At 39.4% G+C, this 24,553-nt stretch overlaps 1 protein-coding gene across 13 annotated transcripts in view; it reads right to left on the bottom strand.

Moving 5' to 3' along the window:
- Nucleotides 1-24,553, bottom strand: part of DST (dystonin) — a 289,372-nt gene that overhangs the window by 170,870 nt on the left and 93,949 nt on the right. For 12 of the 13 annotated variants that reach the window (XM_088162245.1, XM_088162257.1, XM_088162258.1 and 9 more), the window contains 3 exons: nucleotides 11,804-11,893; nucleotides 8,961-9,038; nucleotides 6,506-6,598 (listed from right to left, as the gene is read on the bottom strand). In XM_088162245.1, the coding sequence (XP_088018371.1) occupies nucleotides 6,506-6,598; nucleotides 8,961-9,038; nucleotides 11,804-11,893 (261 nt within the window). Of the gene's footprint in view, nucleotides 1-6,505; nucleotides 6,599-8,960; nucleotides 9,039-11,174; nucleotides 11,274-11,803; nucleotides 11,894-24,553 lie in introns of all 13 variants that reach the window. The other variant, XM_088162255.1, reaches the window with a different exon arrangement.

Below are 24,553 nucleotides of genomic sequence, written 5' to 3'. Positions count from 1 at the left end.
ACGTTGTTGAATATTTGTGTATTTGTTAGTCTGCAAAATGATGATACCATTCACCCCATGTACACTGCTAATTTATGCTTAATCATTTGTCTCATATAGTCAGCAATTATCGTACAGGAGAAGTTACTCTGCTAACCAAACCATGCCAGGTATCTTTTATCAAAACCCTACTAGTAATGCATTTCAGGTACTCCTGGATCTAAGATCCCTTTCCCCTCTTTTTTGTGTGTTTATGCAACACAGCAGAAGTAATGGAGCGTTTAGCACAAATGGGACGTGTCATTTCACGGTACTAAAACAGCATACCAGATAACCAGCAAGCATTTTGTTGCACAGCCCTAAGGTCACACGCAGAATAACAGAGAGATAAACATAAGCCAAAAAGAAAGTGAAAATTAAAGTAGCACAAGATAGAAAACAAGGATAAAAATAAAGGCTTGCCAGCACAAACAAAAGGTTTGGAGCTGTTTGAGCTGTACTGGCAACCACTCCTCAAACTCTGAAAGAGATGTTCAACTACCAAGTCACAACCACCAATAGGAGACGTTTTATATCCAGTGAGATGGCTTATAAAAAGAGGAATTTGCTCCTTATTGGTGGTTTTATTAATCTGTCATTATTAATGACAGATTTCATGCTTCTCTCATCCTGGCTGTGATTCAGATGAGTCCCAGAAATCTCAAGAATTCCACATTTACTTTCTTCCCTAATACTTAGAAATTTTACTATTTTTTTTATAAATCACTGAAGAATTCCAAAAAAAAAACTAGGAGTTCAGCTAAGAAATAAAATATCACAAGAGTATACCCTAACAAATGTTGAAGGACAGGAACTGCTGCTGCTTTAGCTAATGATAGACAATGCAGCTACCATGTGGAATACACTTTATCCTACAATCACATATCGTCACAGGACAACTGGCTGCATAGTTTCATTTTTAAATCTTTAAGATCAGACCTTGAACTGTTCTGGTTATTTTAAAGCAGAGGCAGAGTAAATTTCAATCCTTGGGCTGCAAGGCACACAGCTCAGGAAGCACCAGGAATGGTTGCCAGGAGAAGAGTGGCTGAAAGCCAGAGCCAGCACTCTGATCTCTCATGGCCACCTCCAGAAAGCAGACAGCATGTCTACTGAATGGTGACCCTACCAAGGGATATCTCCCTGCATTCTGCACATCATTTACTGAAATGGGTTACCTCAGCTGAGCTGCCTCCTCCTCTGGCCACCCTGCATGAAGGCCACAGCCTTACAAATCTCACCTTTTCACCAACACTGGTAAAAGTTTAACTGCTGATGCTAAGTGGAGCCCAAATTTTGCTGAGGCCCAAATGAACAGTCTATAGACTGCTTGTGGGAAGAATAATAAAAGTCATTTTTTCTTAAAGGTTTATGGGGAGTCAGCAGCAAAAAAAAAAAAAAAAAGTATTTGCTGGCTGGCAAGAGAAATGTAAAGAGGTTACCCGTGCTGAGGGAGGCCTGAGAGAAAGTGCCCATCTGGCTGGAGAGTGCTGGACAGAACTGTAACACCTGGACAAAATCATCACTGACCAGAACCTTTGAAAGCAGCATCCTGCAGAGGTCTGACACCAAAGAGCAGGGGACAGTGGAAGGAAAAGTGTTTAATGGCAGTTCCTGAGCTAAAAAATGATGCTGAAACTGAAATAGAAGTCTATTGACTCATTACTTAGAATTTTCTGAAACTTTTTAAGGTCTGAGCTCACAGAGTTTATCTGCATGGAAGTTCAAAATGTTTCTTTGCTTCAGCATGATTTTTTCAGTCAACTGCAAGTGATTATAAACATTTAACATTTCTTAAAGAATGCTTGCAGTGGTTTGAAAGGCAATGATCACCAGTTTTCATAGAATTTAAATCTTACTAAAATTGTGATGACTATGAGGACAAATGCTGCTTTCATTTATAGTTGCTCATCTCCAATGTCGTCAGTGAAAATGTACTGGATGTTGAAGGAGTCCATTAAAGTATTAATTTGGATATTTATACATACAGCCTATGATTATACGAAATACTGTAATCTGATTTAGCGTGTTCTACAGGTGCCAGGAAAATAATTTATAACAGTTATTACATTATGAAACTGAATTTAAACTAAACCACCTACTATTAAAAGCATGTGAAATATGTACATTGAAAGCTTGCATAAATCCTAGTAACATATATGCAATGGGGTTTTTCAACACCCACAGGTCAAATTATTTTCTTACATACTATGTTTAATAATCCACCAGATTTCCCATCCCAGTTTTTCAGTATCTCTTATGTAATTACTTGGGACACAGAAGAATGGATACTTTCTAGACTTGTGCAGCTGCAGAAGTCAGTGCTGTAACTCAGAATAACATTTATATTTATCTAGTTATGCACACCAATTCACAAAGCCATAACCATCTCTAGATATAATTCAGATGCAAGAGAAACATAATCCTCAAGTGTGTATTATCTTTTTTTTTTTTTAATCATGTCTTTCCCCTAAATCATTCCTAAATATATTCCAATAATCAGAGGGATTTTCTATTTTGAGTGATTAATACCCTCCAAATAAGGACCATGAGTCAGAGAAACAATAAGCCACAAATAATATTAAAAAAAAAATCTCTGGCATCTTGACTACTTCCCAGATTGCAGTGTTATTAGAATACACATAACTGATGTGTAGCAGAGCCAGTAATATCACACAGCAAACAGCTTTTATGCTCACTGAGAAATTAACTACTTATGCAAATGCTGGGAAAATTAAGGGGTAATTCAGGCTAAAAGACCCCCACTTAGGTGTCTAGATACTCATGTTTACACACTGGCTAGGTTTGGGGGAGATCACTTTATGCAGTGGGGGCAGGATTTGGTTTTCTCAACATGGGCTTCTGGAGCTCTTTGAGATATCCTGCAATATCCCAACCGGCCTCCAGCTGCAGGTCCAGAAGATAATGAGTCTCTCACAGGTCTGGTGTCTCATCAGAGAACTCCACATACATGTCCTGCATGCTCTAGGACAGCCCAGATATCACTCAAATACCACCGTCTTTAGGAGACTGAATCAAAAGCCCTATAGTAGTTGTTCAACCAACAGCAATGTTTCATATCCTGAAGCAGAGAGATAAAGTCAACTGACCATCTAGAATATTTGAGACACTTTAAAATATCTGAGATGTCCATACAGAATTCAGATTTACACCACAAGACCTAAGGAAACCTGCTTCTCACTGCAAATACTACTGCATATGAAGTGTATCTCAGAACACACACAGCAACTATGCTGGACAAGCAAAAAGCTCCATGAGTGCTCTAGGCATCTCCTTCAAGTCATCTGAATTACTCCATCAGCCTCACCCTCTGTATTGCCTGGCCCTTCAGGTCTCAAATCCGTTGCTAAACATGTCTATCATCATTTAAGAAGCAGTTTATCCTGCCTGATCTGTCTCTTCCCAGATGAGAGCAGGTTTCCCATAAGACCCACGTCATGCTTCTCATACTCACATGGCTGTCTTATAAATCTCCAACACAGCTGTTTATGTTTCATTGAGTGCAGTGAACCTCTAGTAGCTAGTTAGTTGACTCACTGTCTAGGCTGCACTAACTGTATAAACTAAACCTCTCTCCTTCTGATTATGAGATTAAAAGGACAATTTAGAAGTTGCATAAGAACATAGCTCCCCATAAGCACACTGATTTAGATGTCTTAACTTCTGAATCTAATCACAACTTTCCTGACAACTATGGAACTACACCATCCACAAACACAGTTAATTATCACAAAGCTTTATCCCCTTGGTGAAGACTCCACTAGTATACTTTTCTGTTCAGATTTTCTCGATTTTAAATCTAAGTGAAGGAAAAAAACAGCTTGAAGTCTAAATATGTACATTCTTCGGAATTTCACATTCTGAACCCAAAGTGGCCATATGTGGGTAACAAAGACACTATATTGCCATATTCTTCAAAGGAAGTGGAATAGCAGGAAATGTCATGCAAGCACAGACTAGTGCAGGGCATGTCTTACACCACGTTATAAATCCCTTCTGCATTCAGTGTAGGTATACTGCAGACACTAGTCACAAAAAGAATATAATTTTTTAAACAGCCTGCTCTTCAGTTACTTCATATTTATTGAAGAGGCTTAATATTTAGTCAAACACCAGTAGTCATCCTTAAAATTACTTTTTCACCAATTTTTAAAGATATAATTTTGAAAAAGAAGGTCATCAAGATAGCAAACCCCATACTGGGGGGCATCAAGTACAGCCCAAACAGCCAGTAGGGAGAAGCAATTACCCTGCTGTACTCAGTGTTGGTGCCTCACTCTGAGAACTGTGTGCAGTTCTGGTCTCCACAGTTTTAGAATTTACTTTGAATGTGTCTAGAGAAGAGCAACAAAGCTGGTGGCAGGGACGGAAAGCATGTCCTAAATGGAGCACCTGAGGACTTTGAGTTTGTCTAGTTTGGACAAAGGGAGGCTGAAAGGTTCAGCCTCTCTTCAGGTAAGGGGCAGTGACCTCACTGCTCTGTGGGGAACTAGAGGGAGGCACTCTTTAAAAGGAAACCCATCTTTAGAAATGGAAGAAAAGACAATACTGGGAACTATTGACCTTTCAGCCTCTCCTCTGTGCCTGGAAAGATCGTGGAACAGATCCCAGGGAAGCTGTTAGGATGCCCCATTCCTGGGAATGTTAGGATGCCCCATTCCTGGGAATGTTTAAGGCCAGGGTGGATGGGGTTCTGAGCAATCTGGTCTAGTCGAAGGAGTCCTTGCCCCAAGTAGGGGGGTATGAGGTAATTCTCAAGGTCCCCTTCCAACCCAAACCATTCTGGTTCTCTTTTCCCTGGTAAGCAGCCACTGGACACGGGAACACTTCAAAACTGTGCTGGAGAGGTTTGGATTGGACAACAGGACGCATTTTTCTTCCTTGAGGGTGGTCAGACATTGAAACAGGCTTCCTAGACAGGTGGGAATGCCCCATAGCTGTCTGTGTTTAAGATGCATTTGGAGAATGCCCTTAGCAACATGCTTGAACTTTCAGTCAGCCCTGAGTTGGTCAGGCAATCCCACTAGACCAGCGTTGTAGTTCTCCTCCAGCTGAAATATTCTACTCTGACAAATCTAGGAAATCTGTACTTGCAAACATTTAGTTGGTTATTTGGGTTAGGACTTACTGTGTTTTGGCTACAATTTAAATGCTTTAGCATATTTCATATTGAGCTGACTATCTTACAGGGGAAAATCCTTGCCACACCATTCAGCTAAAGAAGGTAATTTATATAAATTGGTTTTCCTTTTCATCCATTTTTTACAGCTAGTAGCAATAACATTCATCACTTTTTACAAGCACCTAAAATTGTGCTAGACTTCCTGTGCTTCACCTAATGACAAAAACTAACAATTCCATTCTGCAAAAGCCTAATAATCAGGTTCAGAAGCAAAAAATACACATCAAGTAAAGGTTTAACTTCCACTAACAGCTTCTATTAGTAAGTTGTTAATAATCTTTATTTCTTAAAATAGAGCAACTTTCAATCACAGCCTAATTCTGTAGGTCATATATTTAAACCCAGCCTTTTTTTCTCTATATAACCATGTGGGAGCAAAGATTGACATGACAAGGGGAGATGAAGGAGGTCCAGGTCCTTGCTAGTAGTGTCTCCTTTATTCTATGTGCTGGTCCAGGCTAAGATGTGGGCTCTGTCTATTAATATCTTTGTTCCTCATTAGGATTTATAGAAGGACACATTAGATCCTAGCAGTTTTTCTGGCTTTTTTAAGAAATTTTTTCTCAGTCATAAATCCAGTGTGGAAACTCCTAAGTGCATCATGCCTTTTCTGTGTGATCTTGCAAATTTCTGATCATTTAAAATGCCTGCACAGCAGGGAGTTCATAGCTAACAATGCTGCAGTCACTAAAGGGGAATTATCTGTCATCTGAATTACATCATCTACAGCCAGGGCCATTATGCAAGCCTCCTTTTGAGGAGAAATTTAACACCACACACTGTAAGGCTGCATTATACTGTACACAATCCCACCAGTGTACAACAACCAGAGTGCCACCTAGTGTGACCCGTGCCACCATCACTGGGGCTAGAAACAAACGCTGACGTGGGAGGAGGCTGAGAGTACAGCTTGCTAAAATACTCATAGCAGCAGATCCTGAACGAAAAAAATATTCAAAACTTTTCAATATATTTTAATGCTCATAAAAAGGAGTCTGTAGAATAAAACAAGAAGGATATGTCCAAACACTGGAAGGAATACATCAATTACTGTCTTTAATGATATTCAAAACTGAAGCTATTTTTCTCTCACTCCACAGGCAGGAAATTAGCAAATAAAATCTTGAGATTCAGTTTACATCATGGAACAAGATACATTATCAAAACCTTCAGAAACACATTAGAGAAGAGAGAAAAATCTATGGAGTCCTCTCTAAATCAACATTCCTCACCACTCTGCAAGAATCTGACCAAAAGCATACATTCAAGCAAAACTAGGCTTACCTGAAAGTGCAAAATTATGGTCCATATCAACCCCAAAGTCAATTTGGGATTCCCATCTGTTATATCATCATTTCTGATGTTAACCAGTTTCACCTGTGATCATAGAAAGAAAATACAGGCAAAATTGAAATACATATGCCACAAATACATACTGCATCACACAGGCATGATTCAAAGGATGCACTACTTGCTTCCTGAGCCTATTTTTTAATTCTCAAAAGCAGAAAGGAATTGCATTCTGCCTGTAAGTGGCCTGCCAGGAATTGCCCTCTCCCACTCACACTGGGATGAGGAAATTCCTCAGCTGTCACTAGGCTGGCAGATCTGCTCCCTGTGCCAAATACCCTTTGCCTTGGCTCTTGTCACGAGGGGAAGGCAGGACAGAGCAGGGCAGGATAACATGAAAATAATGATCTGTAGCTGCTGTATCAGTCCCAGGGCAGTGCTGACTGGGAAGTTATCACTGCCATTCTTCCACTCCACATTTTCCTGTGCTTAAATAAGGATTCAGCAGCAGCAGAACTGGCCTGCTAAACCACAGGTCTGGCTTGATAAAACTAGGAATTTAATAACACATTTAAGTAAACAATGGCTTTAAAAAGACAAGAATTATTATGGTTTCTCATGCGGTACTTATTCTTAGTGCTATGTTATTATACTCCCACAAACTCTCACCCAGAGTGAATTCAATAGTTCTGGCTTTTTGTCTAATTTTATTAATATATTTAATTCCTCTTTATGTATTATGCATCCATATAGCCTAGCAGTTAAAGATGACTCAGCTAAAAGACACTATGCTTTTAGCTTACATTAGTAAAGTTTCATGCACATGCTTTTCAACATATACCCTGTTACCAACTGAACAAGAAAAGGCACGTCCTCCTTTTGATCTGCGGACATAATCTTAACTATTTGGAGGCAAAAAAAAGTGCCAAACCACACTCTCTGCAAGAAAGACAGTGTATTCCACAGTGTTTTGTTTGTTTATTTCTCAAGTCAGGCTTCAAAATTATCAATATGTAGGCTCTCTCTTCCCTACACTCACAATAAATCATTGTATTTGGAGGATACACTGCCAAACTGAGCCAGTTAACTCCTAAATACTGTTTAGAAACACCTACTAGAGGGCTGAAACTTTAATCAACTGCAAGCCCCACTGAAAATTTGCCAAGACTAAAGCCCTACAAACATTTTGTACACTAGAATACAGCCATCTTCACGAAGCTGCAAGGCTAAAGAGAGCACAAAAATCCTCAGAATCACAATCGACAGCAGCACGTGCATGTTCATAAACATGAGGATGACACAGCTCTACATCTCCTGCATTTTAATACACTCGGTCTGCCATGCATAAATAAGGCATGGTGCAGCACAAGTCCTGAGGTCCTGCTGCATAAAAATGCCATTGTGACTGTCAAATAGCCATTCATTTACTTTGTAGTGTACTTGTTCAGTGGTTGACTTAGGTTAACAGGAGAAGTTTGCTTTGAACTCAGTAAAGGAGGATTTTGTTCTCAGTGCACACACACCATTCACTGACCCGAAAAGGCAAGTTTGAAATTTCAAAATGCAAAACGACATCTGGTTTCATAACAAAACCAAGTATCTGTTTATGGTTTGACTTTCTCAAAAACAATTTTGTTTTTAAATCAACCAATCAGAAAGCATATTTTCAGTGTCAATTCACTGGAATGTGATGGATAGAGAGGAAGTTTGTCCTTCCATATTTTGGATTTTTTTTTAATTGCCTTTTTGTAAAGGGAGAAATCAAAACCTTTGTAAGTGTTTAAAAAATATTGAAAAAAATAAATTAAAAATAAATAAATAAATAAAATAAATAAATAAAATAAAATAAATAAATTAAAAAATATGGAAAAAAAATTCACAGTAGCAAAAACGCAACAGTGTAGATTTCAAGTGTCTGGCTAAAAGGAGATATAAGTGAAATTAGGCCTGAATCTTCCACAGTGCCCAGATGGTTCTGAAGCCTCCCTAATTGGTCTAAAAAGACCAGTTTTGCTTTAATCAGGATCAAAGTTTGAGAAAGTTTTCCCAAAACAAATACAATCAAAACAAGGAACTCCCATACAACATTCTAAGATATTTAAATTGGAATTTTCACTAAAAATTATATTGTGAACAAAAGTGCATACCAGATAGTGTCTGGGTAGCATGAAAGACAGTTAAATTTACTATAGACAACTCCTAAAGATGTCACCCATAATTTTCTCCTCTTTAATAGCACATAGCACATGGAATGTGTTACTATTTCTCAGGGAAGAGTGGTGTAAAACATCTCTCTTTACCACCTCAAGCATGACACAAAGCTGAGCCTACATGAGCAGCTGTTAGACAACATGCACAAGAGACAAAGTAGGACAATTTTGTTACTTATTAGCTATAGGTGACAAAATTTTTATTAATTCTTTGTTTTATATTATTATTTTCACCATACCTGGCGCTTTTTCAAATAGTCAAGTGCAATTTGGACGTTCTGCAGTCTGTGAAAACGCATCCGACCTTTTTCTCGGGGCTACAAGTGGAAAACAGTAGCTGTGAGACTTTCTCATTAGACAAAAGAACAGTCTGATTTAAATATACCACATAGAACATTTGAAGCACTACAGCTTTAACTATTTATTTTAACCGTAGTTATTTTTTAGTACAGTGGATGGCAAGAGAGATCAGTGAACCCAAACTGCAACTTTGATCCATGCAGGCTGATAGCTGCTCCCTGTAAAGTACTATTAAGGCCAAGAGGGCTACTGCCTACAGAAACTAAATTGGAATACATGATAATAAAATATTTACAGTGTATTAAGCAAAACAAAACATAAGCAATGTCATGGACCTTTACATTCTTCTGGTAAACTCTATGATGGAAAAGCTTACCTCTGTATGGAACTTCATGGCTTAATGGTATGACAGTATAATCATTATGATATCTACACATATTTGTTTAAAGCAAATAAAAAGATAATATCTTCTTCAAAACAGAATAATATAACAAAAACAGTCCTGGAGTGTAAGTTTAAACACTTGACTTGGGTAGAAAACTTTAAAGCATGAAAAGAACTAACAAGTCACTCCCCTCAAAGCAAAGTCAGAACTATCAAAAAGAAACTGTAAAATAAAAATGAGCGGTGTGTTAATGGAAACATGGCTAAACTGCATGCAGTTAGTGTAAAACCACCAAGAAGAAGAATCACACAGAAAACGCATACTTAGCTGTCACAGATCAGCATGGGAAAGCAGTTAAATTTATACCATCAACATCATATCCAAGTCCTTCTATTCTTCCTTACTTCAGATTTTTCACAAACTTTCACAGCAATAAACTGAAGCGGACTATAATTGCTAGGATCAGCCATGAAAATGAGCATTTCCTCAGACAATCACTGTGAAACACACAGATAAGCCCAAGCCTTCCTCAACTGCCTTTTTTCCCCCTTATGGAGTATCAGATGCTTGCCAAAAAGAAACATAGTAAAATGAAGTTGAATAAGAAGCATAAACTGAAACAAAAATAATTTTAATTTCCATTACAGAATCTCCTATTTAGCCCCTTGTTTTTCACACCAATGACTCAAGACCAAGCATTACAGCCCTTGCTATTAAGTAGCTTCCACGGATAGACTGCAGACCTGGAACTTGGTTTACCACAGCCAGGAAGGTATAGTAAATCCCAAAATACCCAGTTTGCATCTCAGAGGGGAAATATTTTTTTATAAAATAATGCAGCATTTTGATTTATGCTGCACTCCAGAAGAAAAAGCACACAAATTCCACTGAAATCACAACTGCAGCACAACACACGGGAGCCAGGGAGGCAGTCAGGCCCTATGACAGCAAGTTGCTTTAGCAAATGCCAAGATGCAAGGTCTAAAAAGGCATGAAACAGCTCACTCGGACTAACAAGCACCCAACATTTTACACTTTATGAGTAGATATTTCCCTTCTGGATGGGCAAAACATAGAGAACCCATAATTCAGCATTTGTTGCAAGAAAGACAAACCCCCTGGAAACTATCTATATTTTTAGTAGCCACAACACAAAGCTGTGGTTTAACTTCTAATCTACCTGCTTTGATAAAAATCACTACTACATATAGTCAATTCTAACAAACAGATCTGTGCACTGAAGTACCTTATTTCAAGATATTACCCAATATTATGGCACACACATCATGCACATAGTAAACTGGTGCTTATAATTAAAACAAATCAATTTTTTGCCATTGATTTCACTAAGAAGAATCTTCAAGTCTTTGTCTAAATTGCTTGTATATGGACAATACTGTTTGCAAGTTAAAAAAAGAAGTCTTAGTTTAATAGAATTATGGTATTTCCTTATCTATTATTTTAAAAAATTATTTTATAGCTTCTTGATAGTGTTGTCCAGTATACATCTGTACCATGGTTTTGTACAGTTTAATGAAAGAAAACAAATAGAAATCTTCAAAATTTGCATTTTAGCTATTCACAAAAAGACTGAATAAAAATATGTCTTTACCATACCTCCACCATAAACACATATCCTGGTTTATCAACAGAAGTTCTTTTGTCCTTTCTACAGCCCACTACTGCAGCACACCAAACTAAGAATTGGCATTAGCAGACACCACACTTCAAACACTGCATTAGTACAGTTATGGGGGTCGGCACCTACCCCCTTATCCTCATCCTCCACATCCTCATGCTGTTCATTTGCGCATGCTTCTGTTGAACTCACCAACCGTAAGGTCTTCAAAAAATCTCGCTCTCTTGGCTAATGAATACAACAGACAGGAGACAGGACAGCAAAAACACAAGACAGACCACAAATGAAAAGAAGAGCATGAAAAGAAGAACATAATGAAGAGAACAAATACCAAGCAAGGGAAGTAATGCTCACAAAGAAAGGAAATGACACCTGAGGAGTGTGTTAGACAATTTCAGGGACATTTGATCCTTGTTATTTGCAAGTTACTCCCTTAAATGCAAAAAGATATTAAGCATCCAATACTTGTTAAAACAAAAATCAGAAAGAAAAGGAAAGAATAGAAGAAATAGTGCATTACCCTATTAAGAAAGGAAGTCTCACTAACCACAAGAAACAAGGAAAACATACGGCACTTCCCCTCAGAATTCACACCAGCATATTTACCAACAGGAATATAGTCTGTGTCTTTGGTATCAGGTCACAGATTACAGAAAATATCAAAGAAATCTAGAGCAGTCAATACACAAGGAGTTAACAAACAGAGAAAATGCATAGTTAACAATCTGAAACCACTGTATTATGATCTAAAAGCTTACCAAGGTGTCTCCAGAAAGGACTTCTAGAAGTGAGATTAAGTTATGTCCATCTCTTAGGTCTTCGTATAGGTCATTCACATGCTTTCGAACCTGCATGGAAAAACGAAAAAATAAATACAAGATCCCTATTTATACCTGAGAATTCAGGCTCATATTAATACATATCTTTTAAAATACAGATAAACCTTAGCTATACATCAGCATTTTTAGATTTCTTCACTTTCATGACAAATTTACAAATGCAAATTAATTGAAATAGACAAAATTCACGTCTGTGTCTGCACTTGCACACATCACATTTTATATCGCTTTAATGAAAGGAAAAACAGTATTATGTTACAGGTAATGAATGCATGTAGCAATGAAAAAAATCAGTATCTGACAACTTAAACAGTATCAGATACTCTCCTATTTGGACCTAAATAATGACCACTATGACAACAGTAGCTAGATCCAATGAATTGTTAAAAAATAAACAACAGATATATATTATCAGCAGCACACATGTTGACTGCAGTCAGGCCAAAAGTAACACATTTCCTAATCAAAGCATACCATCCACCAATTATGTATTGTCACCTCAGGTTTCCCAGTGCTTAGTGAGCTTTCCCAAAGACACACACATCCACCTTACATACGGTACCAAAGAGCTGTGACATTGGGAATGGACACAGTGAGGGGCTGCAGTGACAAGAGGGACAGCTGGAAGATCCACCATTACTGACAGGCACAACAAATCTGGGAGATACCTGCCCACAGGCCTTCTTGATTCTTACCATTAGCTTAAATAGAACTTTATCTGAAACGTCTTCAACAGTTTCAGCCAGCTGCTCTTTGAATGTGACACAAAGGAGTAAATTTTTCAGAATCAGATTTTTGGCTTGCTAGGGCAGAGGTTGAGAGCTCTCCAGCTACAGTTTAATGTCAGCTCTCTAGTGTTCCTGTTGAACTACAAGATCAGAAACTTCCTAAGCTTAGGATAAAATGCAACATCAGAAATTTTCTTCTTCCTCACCTCTACTAGAGATGAGTTGTACTCCCAATATGAGATCTATGGGACACTGACACTCTGACTGCCAACATGTGTGTGATGAGGGCAGCAAGAATCGACCCAGATCTTCAACTCTGCCACACTTCGGGGAGAATTTTGATATTCATTCTGTTGCATAAGTAACTGTGTCCATATCTAAGATTCAGTTCATAAATGCTTTTTAGTTCAAGTTTTCTTAGTCCAATTTTTAAGCATGAAATTACCCTGCAATCTGTTTTCACAAACATCATCTTAATTGAGAGTAGCATCAGAACATATTTATCCTTGTGCTGAAGACTAGCTAGAACAAGTCATGTAGAAGACTGTTCCATGAGGAATTAAAACATATATTTTCCAAAACCTTACATGAACTCTACATACATAGCCAAGTTACAATCCAGTGTTCTAATACATATACATAGGTTTTACATCCTCACATACACAAAATAGTATCATTTTAATTTTAGCTACTTCTTTTTTAATCCTGCAAGCAATTAATGTAAAAAAAAAAATCTAATAAAAAATTTCTCTGCTAATACTGAAATACTGCTAAGCTGAACAAAGAAAAAGAACAGGTGCTCTCCTACTACATCTCTGGTGAAAGGAAAGAAAAGGGAAGCCATATTAATAACTGATATCTCTGATACAAGATTCAATGATGATAAATGCTTGAAAGATGAGAATTATAAGAATCTTTAATTTTCAACCCACATGTTATCTTTTATATTCAAAGAATTATATCAAACTGAGTGCTAAACTCTTACTGTTAGAAGTAGGCAAGTTTTCTTTATGTCAAAACCCTGTGAGAGGGCTGCCAGCCCCACCACCCAGGACATGTCACTTGCCACTTCCCTTTGGAAAGCAGAATCCCCAGCCAGAAGAGATGCACAGGGCAGGCTGGTGGCCTGGGGGCCAAAGGCACAGGAGGACAAAAGGTTAAGGACAGGAGAATGTGGTGTACATCTCAAAGACACTACACCAGCACACTTAAAGAACTGTTTGTGCAACACCAAGTCAACACCCACCCACACTCTTCTCAACATAAAACTCAGGAGATTTGCCCAATGTGCAGGTATCTGAATTGTGGAGTGAGAAAAATACCACTATTTCTGTTCTCTCTGCGTTTTTTATCCATTAGATGCAAGATAATTTTGTTATCCTGCTACTCTGTCTCTCACAGCACACGTTTGTTAATCTTGTGTTTGTTTCTTATGCGCTGAAGTTTCCTAAGTATTACAAAGACAACCATGTTCCCTAGTTTATCTTTTTAGAAATCACAGACACTTCAGAGATGAACTCACACTGGATATGAAAAAACTGGCACAGAGCTGTCAAGACAGGAAAACCAGCAGTACACCTTACGCATCTGTTTTAGTTCTGCCACTGGCTGGCAATTACTGTGAGGATTAATTATTTAGTACATACTGTGCCAGTCATCCTGGTACAGGGCAACATAATGAGGAATTTCTTCCAATACTCTGAGCAGCAGATGTGCATCTAAAATGCTGTATTTGGACAACTGATGTGAGCAAGTATGTTCACTCAGAGCATCAGATCACTTCTTCCAAAAGGAGCATCTTGCACTCCTCAAGAGATCCTACACTGACACTTCAGGAAAAGCTTGAAAAATCACCTCTAACTATCACTTGGGCAACTCTTGTCTCTCAACACATATAAGAAATTCTTTTAACTGACTTGAAACAAATATAAGTAGTTCATTGCTCTTTACTGCCACATTCAGCCTCCTTCAAAACACATAGTACCAAAAATACCGGATGCAGATGGGGGTCCCTGGACAGATGTGTGGGATCTACTAACCCCATTGAATTTCACAACAGTTCTTGTGGCTTTTCAATAAAATCACAGAATTATCAGCCTGACATTTTACAAGGTCCACACACAAAGTAGGTTACATGTTGCCTCAGGCAACTTTTTGCAATATACACCCACGTGAGTGTGGCAGATTTGATAACTTGGGCATGAGAAAAGATTCTTTAAGGAAGACGTGGGAAACACTGAGTGGCTGAGATGCAGCTGACAAAACTTAAATAAGAGAAGTAAAATGGCTTCACCAGTGAAAAGGAGACAAGTGTGAATGGCACTGTTTCAGAAGTGATTCATCTTCTGATCTTCATCTTCTGGCATGTATATTTTGATGTTTGTGGTAAGGAAAGTTCCATTCTCCTTGACATAAGCATCATATATTTTCATATCATCCTCTTCCAGCACGCTTATGCTTTGCAGTGTAGTGCCTTGGAGAATCTCTGCCCCAGCACCAGTAAAAAAACTGCTCTTAATACTGTAGCAGTGACAGTTTTAATCCTGACCCCAGACCCCAGCATGTTAGACACTTGAGAGATGAAGACCAGGAAGAGGGCTGTCTCCTCCAAAAGCTTCCACTTGGACCCCCACATTGTTCTGCTTCTCCTACAAAATTCCTTGGCCTGCCAGGCTTGCCCTCCTCCTCTGTGAGCTGACATCACAGCACCTGTCACCACTGCCTGGTTCTTATTCCCCACAACAGGGAAAGAAGAGCATGATTCAGCTGCCTGGTCACACACCTAATAAAGGGCTGGTTGATGTTTAGGGGCTATGCCACTTGGGTCTCCCTTCTTCTCCAGAAGGACTAACGTTTGCCTAGATCCTGCCAGCCAGTCCCCCACAGCTGTCTGTACTGAACACCCTTGTACACCTCAAGCAGTCCTAGATGTCAATGCTTAGTGAACCAAACCGGCCCATAGTGATCTCTGGTTTTGTCATCAGTCACAGCAGGAAACAAGCCATCTTCCACAGAAAACCTATTTCTCACCATTTTTATTGGTATTAGTTGTCTTGATCGTAGAACAAAATCTTTAGTTTTACACGCTAATGGCTGCATGATAGAAGGGGAAGGACTGTCACTCCTGCTACCCAGGAGTAGCAAAACCAGCTCAGTCTTGACAAGGATGGACAGGAGATGCACAGGTCACTCTCCAGCACTGCCATACCTACTTCTTAGTAGAGCCTGTTGCAATAGGACAAGGTGTAAGAGTTTTAAATTGAAAGAAAGTAAATTTAAACCAGGTATAAGGAAAAAAATTTTTACAGTGAGAGTGGTAAAACAATGCAACAGATTTCCCAGAGAGGTGGATGTCCCATCCCTGGAAACATTCAAGGTCATGTTGGATGGGGCTCCAAGCAACCTGATCTTGTTGAAGATGATGCTGCTCATTGCAGGGGGGATTGGACTAGATAGCCTGAAGTTGTGTCAGGGGAGGTTTAGGCTGGGTATTAGAAAAAGGTTCTTCACCCAAAGAGTGGTAGGATGCTGGCTACCCAGGGAGGTGGTCACAGCACCAAGCCTGACAGAGTCCTAGAAGTATTTGGGTAATACTCTCAGGCACATGGTGTGATTCTTTGGGATGGTGCTCCACCAAACTGGGAGCTGGACTGGATGATCCTTGTAGGTCCTTTCCAATTCAATTTATTCTGTGATGCTGTGATTTTAAAGGCCCCTTCCAACCCAAGCTGTTCTAGGATCCTATGATGATGCTACTAAAACAATGAAGAATCACATCCTTTTTCTTAACTAGAAGCAAATATGGCAGTAAAATAGGGCTGTGCCCATTTCTGTGTATACAGCGAGTGCACACCCAGCATACACGTAGATCCCTCCGACTTTCCTGTTAGGATGTAATGTGCTCCAGACCAGCACCTAAAATGTACTGAGCACATTCTCAACTGAAATAGTGTGTGAAGAAGCAGAAACAAACATTAATGTGCTGCAGAATCTAGAGAAGAGGCAAAAGAGGGAGAGAGAATATAATCAGATCAAGCAGGAACAACTCAAAGTAACGCCCATGTACTGGAGGCCACCAGGAAATCCCTGAGGCAGGTGAGGTCATCACTGTGGCCCTGGCAAGCTGCTGACTTCAAACAAGGCAGAGTTTTGTGCTCGCTTACTTGCAAAATTACCCATTTTTTTACAGGCTCAGGAAAGTAGACTGCTATAATCAAATACCTGTCTTAAAAATATCAGAAGTCTCCCTTTCTAGATCATAATTAAGCTGAACAGATCATTGTGAGAACATGCCAAATTAGACCTTTTCCTATGGTTTCCAGAACAGGCAAAATTAGAATCAAATCTGAACCATACTTTGAATTACTGAAGTTCAGTTGTCAAGTCTTCATAAAATCAGTGTCATTACAGAGTTATCAAGAATTATAATACTACAGATCCAACTGAGGCTGTTCAGACCACACTGCCTGGGAAAGTATTTTTCAAGTACTGCTCTCCTTGCTTCTGGAAGCAAAGTTAATTAAATGTCCAGCCCAGACATAAAGCATTACTGATTTTTCAAAGAAAAATGAGAAAAGGCTCAAAAGTTAGAACTGTAAGGGGTGTGTTTAGGGGAAAAAAAGGGTCAGGCCTTAATTACCACTGAGGTCACAGATAAGTCCAAATGACAGCTGGCACAAGGCCACTGCGAGTTTCACAATAAACTTCAAACTCATTCTTTAAGAATCTGAGTCAATGCCCATGGAAGAAAGATCTCTTAGAACTCTGACTCACTTCAGCAACAGTAAAACAATTTTCACCAAGATAATAGATAAATAGTTAAGAGTTCCTATGACTACAGTGCTCCACAGCAAATGCCATCAGCATTCAAAGAGCTGAAAAACTTCTGTGGCCACTGTTGAGATCCTGACACCCTGATGAGTTTCCCTAATGTTTCAGCTTCCTAAAAACATACTTAAGCTTGTTTTTAAAGGAGAACTTTCATAAAAAATTATAGTATTACATTATGGGGGAAACAGATTTCTGTAAGTTTTGAGAACATGCATGTTTTAGTCCTTTTATCTTTAAAAATTAAGAACACAGAGTGGCAATTCTGACTGCATGATAACAAATAGACCTATGCCATAAGAATTAAAAAAAAAAACCCTCAAATACAAAAAATTTTACTTGTGTACCAAAATAAATATTTACTAGACTGACACATGCAGCATGATTTGTGAGAAGCATTCTAAAATACTGAACAGTCTGTAACAAGATCCATGAAGCATGTAATTGTCAAAATATGAGATTTGTCAAAACATTCCCATGTGACTGATCTGCCAAGGAAGTTGCTTCTCCAAAAACGTCCAAGAGTATTTATTTTACTCTACAGACTTCTCACATTGCCACAGGTGAAGGATGAGTGTGGCTCAGCACAGGGCAGGCTCACTCGCCCCACGTTATCTCCCCCTCCCTGGGGCAGGCAGGCGCTGAGCTGGGCTCCATGGCCAGCCTGGTGCCACGCCAAACACAGGGAGACAAAGCCCCGTGCAGACTGGCACGCACACTGACAGCCTCCCCAGGTCACCCTGCTCTTTAATCTCCTGCTCTAAACCCAAACTTATTGCTGGAGAAAAACCCAAACTCCAAACACATACCCTGCTCACAGCCCTTGCTTTGTTCTGAATCCCATACTAAACTTCACTCATTCTGGTAAAAATAACCAAGCACCAAGCATAAACCAAGGTTTATGATGAGGATTTACTCTTGGTTAGGAGGATGGAGCAGGGCTGGGCAGGGCAGGCAGAGCCAGAGCGCTGGGCTGCAGGTGGTGCTGCTGGACACCCTGCCAGCCAGGCTGGCACACACACTCATGCCAGGTCTCTTCTGTCCTGCTCACTTGCAAGTAGAGCCTGACAAATCCAGTTTTAGGCCATCTTTAGTGGTTCTGAAACTCATTTTCACTCTTTTCTCTTGCTGGACAGCCTAATAATCCACTCAGCAGGAAACAATTCTTGTGATCCACAGAAAATAAACAGTTCTTTATATCATACTCAGGAGTAATTTTTCTGTTTGAATATGTTTCTGGATATTAATTCTCACAAATAGTAGACACAGCTAGTGTTACTCAATTTCATAAAATTCCTTTATGATTTTATTAAGGCACATTTAAACAAGTCTCTTTTACAGAGTGAGTTAAATACCCCTGCTCTTTTTTTACAACAGATGTTTTCTAACTGAAGATTCATCCTTGATTTCATCCTTGGATTCATCCTTCACTTCTCATCTGGCCAGTGTTTACACTCTATTATCATCACAACCATAACACCCTTCATGTGTTCCTCCATCCCTCTAACTGTCTGTCCTTGTATCTCAATCAGTCACTTTTTTTTCCTTACATTAACCTTCACATTTCTCCCAGACAACTCAATCATCCATTGCCTTCACACACTCTGTTTTGCCCCTGCCCTCAATTATTCCACGTCTCTGGATAACTCCATTAATCATAAAATATTTGTATGGCTTTAAGGTATATATATACTCTGGCTCAATTAAAAAAATTAATTAATATGGCCATTGCTAAATCTTGCTAGATATCAATATATTTTTCTTAGCTTCCCACATTTTTGTTTCATGAAATGCATTCCAGTATTTTTCTAATCCCCAAATCAGCAAGTATGTAAGCAGAAATATAATCTTACATATATCAAACAGTAGGAGACAAACACACACATTGAGGAGTCCTTTTCTCGATTTCAGTAGATGTGTGACATTTGAAACTGCATAATTGTACAGAAGAACTTTAAGCAAGTGTCCTAAATGTCAAAGGTCCTTTCTGCTTCCTACAGGAAAAAAAAATTGGCTCCATTAACACCATCCACAGAATGAGCCAGATTGGGAGAGACTGTAGTGGGTCATTTGGCCCAACCTTCCTATTTGGGTCACCCAAAAGCACATTGCACAGGATTGTGTCCAGATGACTCTTGAATATCTCCAAGTAAGGGAGACTCCACAATCTGTTCCAGTGCTTGGTCACCCACAGTAAAGAAGTTCTTCCTCATATTCAGGTGGAAGTTCCTGTGCTGCAGTTTCTGCCCTTTGCCTCTTGTCCTACTGCTTGGCACCACCAAGAAGAGCCTGGTCCATCTCCTTGACATCCATTCTTTAGCTACTCATACACATTGATGAATTCCCTCTGAGTCATCTCATCTCAAGGCTCAACAGGCCCATTTTCCTCCGCCTTTCCTTGTCAGAGAAATGCTGCAGTCCCTAAATCACCTTTTTTGCCCTCTGCTCCAGGAGCTCCATGTCTCTCTTGTACTGGAGAGCCCAGAACTGGACATGTCTCAAAATATTTTGAGGAATTGGCTGGAAGGTTTTCTCCAATCCACACTGGTCCAACCACTCAGGATATCTCCCCAGGTCCCACCCCACTTACTTACTATCATGATCACAGCACTGCCTTCTCTGCTATTAATCCTTGGCACAGCCTTGGTTATCTGCTTGCAAATTTGCATACCCCAGTATGCAAATTTGCAGGCAAATCCAGCTCAGTGGAGCCCCTGCAGATTCACAAGCAGAAATGCATATTTACTAATGTAAAATTATATCTAGTCCAACACTGCTACAACTTAAAGTTCTAAAATATAAAGTCACAGAGATGTCCAGCAAATTTTAGAATCTACTACACTGAATTAACCTTCATTGTGTGGATAGCTCTAGGATAATATGAGGGGCTGATGCCACATGTGGCATGTCATAGGAGGTTCCATGTCACTCCACTCATACTCCCAGCCAACAACACTTCTTGCACTAGTTGTGATTTCAAGGTGTAGCAGGTCCATCTCTCCTCCCTCTTTTGCCCCACTGCAATCCTTTTAGATTTTTCTTCAAATCGGTACACTTTGCACTTTTTTGATGTTTTGATGTTTTTGTGTATGAAAGATATTTATAAATTTCAGAAACACTACAATCAAAGAAAGTGACTCACAACCTGCTTAAAGCCTCTGTGACATCTGTTCTCCCCTTTTAAACATATTTTATTTACAAAAGTATAAATGTGATAAACAATTAACAAAGAATATAAAGCAAGTATCACTAAGCTTCACTTTACATGGCAGCGATCTGAAAGAAGGCACTCTCACTGGAACCATAGCAGATTGATGCAGATGCAATTAATGCAGATTGAAATCACTAAAGTAATAAAAATTTAAGCTTTGCTAAGGAATTTGGCAGTGATCAGCTTCAAGCTTCAAAAGCTGAAAAATACTACGCCAGAGAAGGGTTGTGCCTTACAAGGCAGTCAGAGAATAGTAAAAGTGTTAGGTTAAAAAGGACTGAATAGATCACCTCACTCAGTCCCTACAGTTTGGTGAGAAAACACTAGAGATGCTTCTCTGATTTATTCTTGAAAACCCAAATTAAGGAAATGCAAAATACAGTACAAGTGCTTCAGTGTTTGACTACACTTACTTGACTTTACAGAGAGGGACATTTTTCCTCACTAAATCTTCTGTAAAATAAACAGATGTTTTTGTTGTCCCTTCCCCTAAAGTTTCACCTCAGAAATCACGTGTTCACCAGCCTCTGCATAAACACTTTTTACACATTGAGGACACCCTTCAGTCTTCTTAGTTTCAGCCTACATAAACTTAAATTATCACAACCTACCCTTGATCTTCCAAGAAAACTTATATTCTTACTACTTTGTTAGAGATAGCTACAAACCTCTTGTCCACACAAAGGTCAGAAGTCAATGAAGCCAGGCAGATTTCACAGCCAGGAGCCCAGAAGCGTGGCTATGAGAAGGCAGAATGACAAGCTGCCCCCTGGTCTCAGCAGCATTACATGCTGCCCACAGGCAGCGTGAAGAGCTCGTGTACAGTTCCTGGAGCTCCCTGGGCATAAGCCAACACAGCCCATGGCAAGCAATGAACCCTGTCAGGTTTGTATCAGGGCAAGAATGATAGTTGTTTCTGACATGACAAAAGGCTGGAGCCAGAGAGATGTACACCCAGAGAGAAACAGGTGTACCTTTACCTACAAAGGTAAAGACAGAGCTTGAAACCTCACTTGAGGATGAAGTACAGTGAGGGCACAGCAGGCACTGGGATGCTCCCTCTCAGTGGAAGGTCTTTGCTCGTGGGTGTTGCCTCCCAGAGCCAGATGATGCTGCTGCAGCACCTGACAGCACCAACAGCTGATGGCACTGGTTCCTCCCAGCACCAGTTCCAGGTGCAGTTGCAGCCATTATTAATGGGAATACCCCAGCAGGCTCTTATCCTTTCATTCAAATTTTGTGACAGTAATCTGCCAGTGAGACTACATGCAGTAGCATGTAAAAAAGTATAGACATTCCATTTGCACCACTTCCCCTTTGTCCACCGGCTTTCAAAGACCACATTTTCCACAGCCTCTCCAGGGAGCGAAATTACCCTGCAAGGTCTGTAACTCCTCATTCTTCTCCTTGGGAGAGAGGTATTATGCTTATTGTAATTGTGGACTTCTAGAAGTCCCCCTTCTCCTCTGAATTCTTAAATAGAATGATAAAATGTTACAAATCAGTTAGTTACTAACTGTTGGATAAATAAAGCTGTGACAAGAAAATGTAACTTAGCAAATATTCAATCTGCTGTTCGTTAGCTGAATTTCACCCTCATCTTATTAAAATATATTTTGTCAAGTCAGCATTTTATAGAGCAAAGAGACTAGAGTAACTCAGACATACCCATGTTGGTCAAAACTATTTTTTTTTCCCTACTCCTTGGTAATGTATCCACACTATGTTTTTCTTCATGCTCTTTCATAATTACAGAGCCTTTCTCCTGTGATCTTCCATGTCACATTAATTCATTCCAGACCTTGTACTTCTCTGATTTTACCCCACCTTGCTTTATTAACTCCTTTATACAAACCTTTAGTCCTGATGTCCTTATTTCCACTTCTTGTACAGCTCCTTTGTATTTCACACACCTTGAAAGCAGCAGTATTTTCTATACAATGTCTCCTACCTGTTCTGCCTGCCTGTAGCCTGCCTTTGTGCCTCTTATACAAACACCTCCAATAACTGCCAGATCTCCTGCATTTCTGCCTCTCCTGTATTACTTCCCCAGGAGACCCTACCTATCGCTTTCTCCAGTTCATTATCTTGCTTTTACATCTCATTTCTCTCTTGGCTTTGAAAAGTGAGCCTGGAATTTACAACCACCTGCTTCCAAATTACCTTCCCTTTTTAAATTTGGAAGCACTCCCTCCCAGCCAGTCCAGACCTATCTAACAAGGCAGCTTTGATAGCTGAATCTGGCAGGCTTGAAGATCTCTCTGGCTGGCATTTCACTCACAAAACTTGCCCACACCAGAGGCAGCCACCACAATTCCTGCAGCAGGCAGGGAACAGAACAGCAAGCATGGTTTGCACACCTGCTTGGGGATGAGCTGAGCCACAGAAACGCCTTTCTTACATAAGCAACTGAGGGCTCCTTTGCAGGTGTTCAAATGCAGAATTCCACATTGTTCCTCCTGTGAATTATGAGGACAAATGCTTTTCCCCATCACTACACAGTTCTGTCTTTCCAATGCTAAGTTAGTGCCCAAAAATCCACCATTGACTTCCTTGATCCAGCTCAATGCCTCCAACAAACAGCAGCCATACTGCCTTTTTTTTTTCCTGCTTTATCTTTGGCCAGAGACATGCCACAGTGTTTCAGTACACCCAGTTCTCATTCCCCTTTGGGTTTCCAACTCACCCTCACCATTCCTGGCCTGTACTACATGTTGTCAAATGTAGCTTACCAGGGAGGAATTGTTTAAACTATGAAAATGCAATACTAACAACATTAAACTCGGCTCAAAACTAACCCTCACCTAAGGCAATATACTCCAAACATGCCTGAAGCAGGTAAAAAATACTAAGGTTGGCTGAAAAAATATCATTCCAATTAGAATCAAGGTATTCTAAGTAGAGAAGCCTTGTGAACACTATGTGATTACCTTTAAATGTCCCTGTTCAAAGCACCATACATGCCTTTAGCAGAGCACATTTCCTTACAGGAAAAACATGTTTATTCTGATGCCTTCCTAGGTCCTCATGCAGACACACATGTACACTGCCTCAGGGCAAGCCTCACTTTCCAGAGTATGTGAAATATTGCTATAGAACAAAATACTTAGGTAATGTTTATGACTAAATGTTTGAAGTTGCTCACTGTCTGGAGTCCACATACTGGGGCAAAAACTGCTCCCAATGGAGCCAATGGCACAGTTACATTAGCCCAAAGGGAGTTAGATCAAGCCCTAGGACTTCTAAACTGATATATAAATTATTATTAGATAGAGATACATCAAAAGTATATCTAGATAAAAATAAGCCCATGCATAATTTAACAATTAATTTAAAAGTCAACACTTAATTGCAAATGCTAGAATTTTATCTCTTGCAATCTCTAAGGAATAAATGATATTAAATAAAATCTATGCTGAGAACTAATTGCAAACAATGGACTGAACAAAAAGAGAATAAATTAATACATTAATATATTAAGTCTATAATAGGAAGCATATTGATTCTACTGGCTCTAATTCATCGTGCAGTCATTGCATGGCAGACTTAGTTCTCCTTATACTCATTCTTTCTTCTAAGAGCACCTACATAAACCAATTTCTTAAAAAACCACACACAAAAACATGTGCTCAACTGGTTCTATAGGGTTGCATGCCATAAAAATATCAGTGTGCTCTAGCTATCCTGTATTACATGCATATTTAATTTATTGGTTTCAGTTATTCTTTTTCCTGTTCCCAAGTAGTCATGAAGTCTGAATGCATTAAAGAGGATCAAAATCTGTGGCACAGTTCTTATTGACTTGAATTTTGTTTATTTATTTATTTGCTTGCTGGCAGAGAGATTTTTGTGATGTAATTCATCATAAGCCTTTACAACTTTGTACAATTTCCTCCTCTTTTG

The sequence above is a fragment of the Sturnus vulgaris genome, chromosome 3 (assembly GCF_052056855.1).
Source record: "Sturnus vulgaris isolate bStuVul1 chromosome 3, bStuVul1.hap1, whole genome shotgun sequence".
Taxonomy (NCBI): Eukaryota; Metazoa; Chordata; class Aves; order Passeriformes; family Sturnidae; genus Sturnus; species Sturnus vulgaris.
This window is presented reverse-complemented; position numbering and strand designations above follow the sequence as displayed.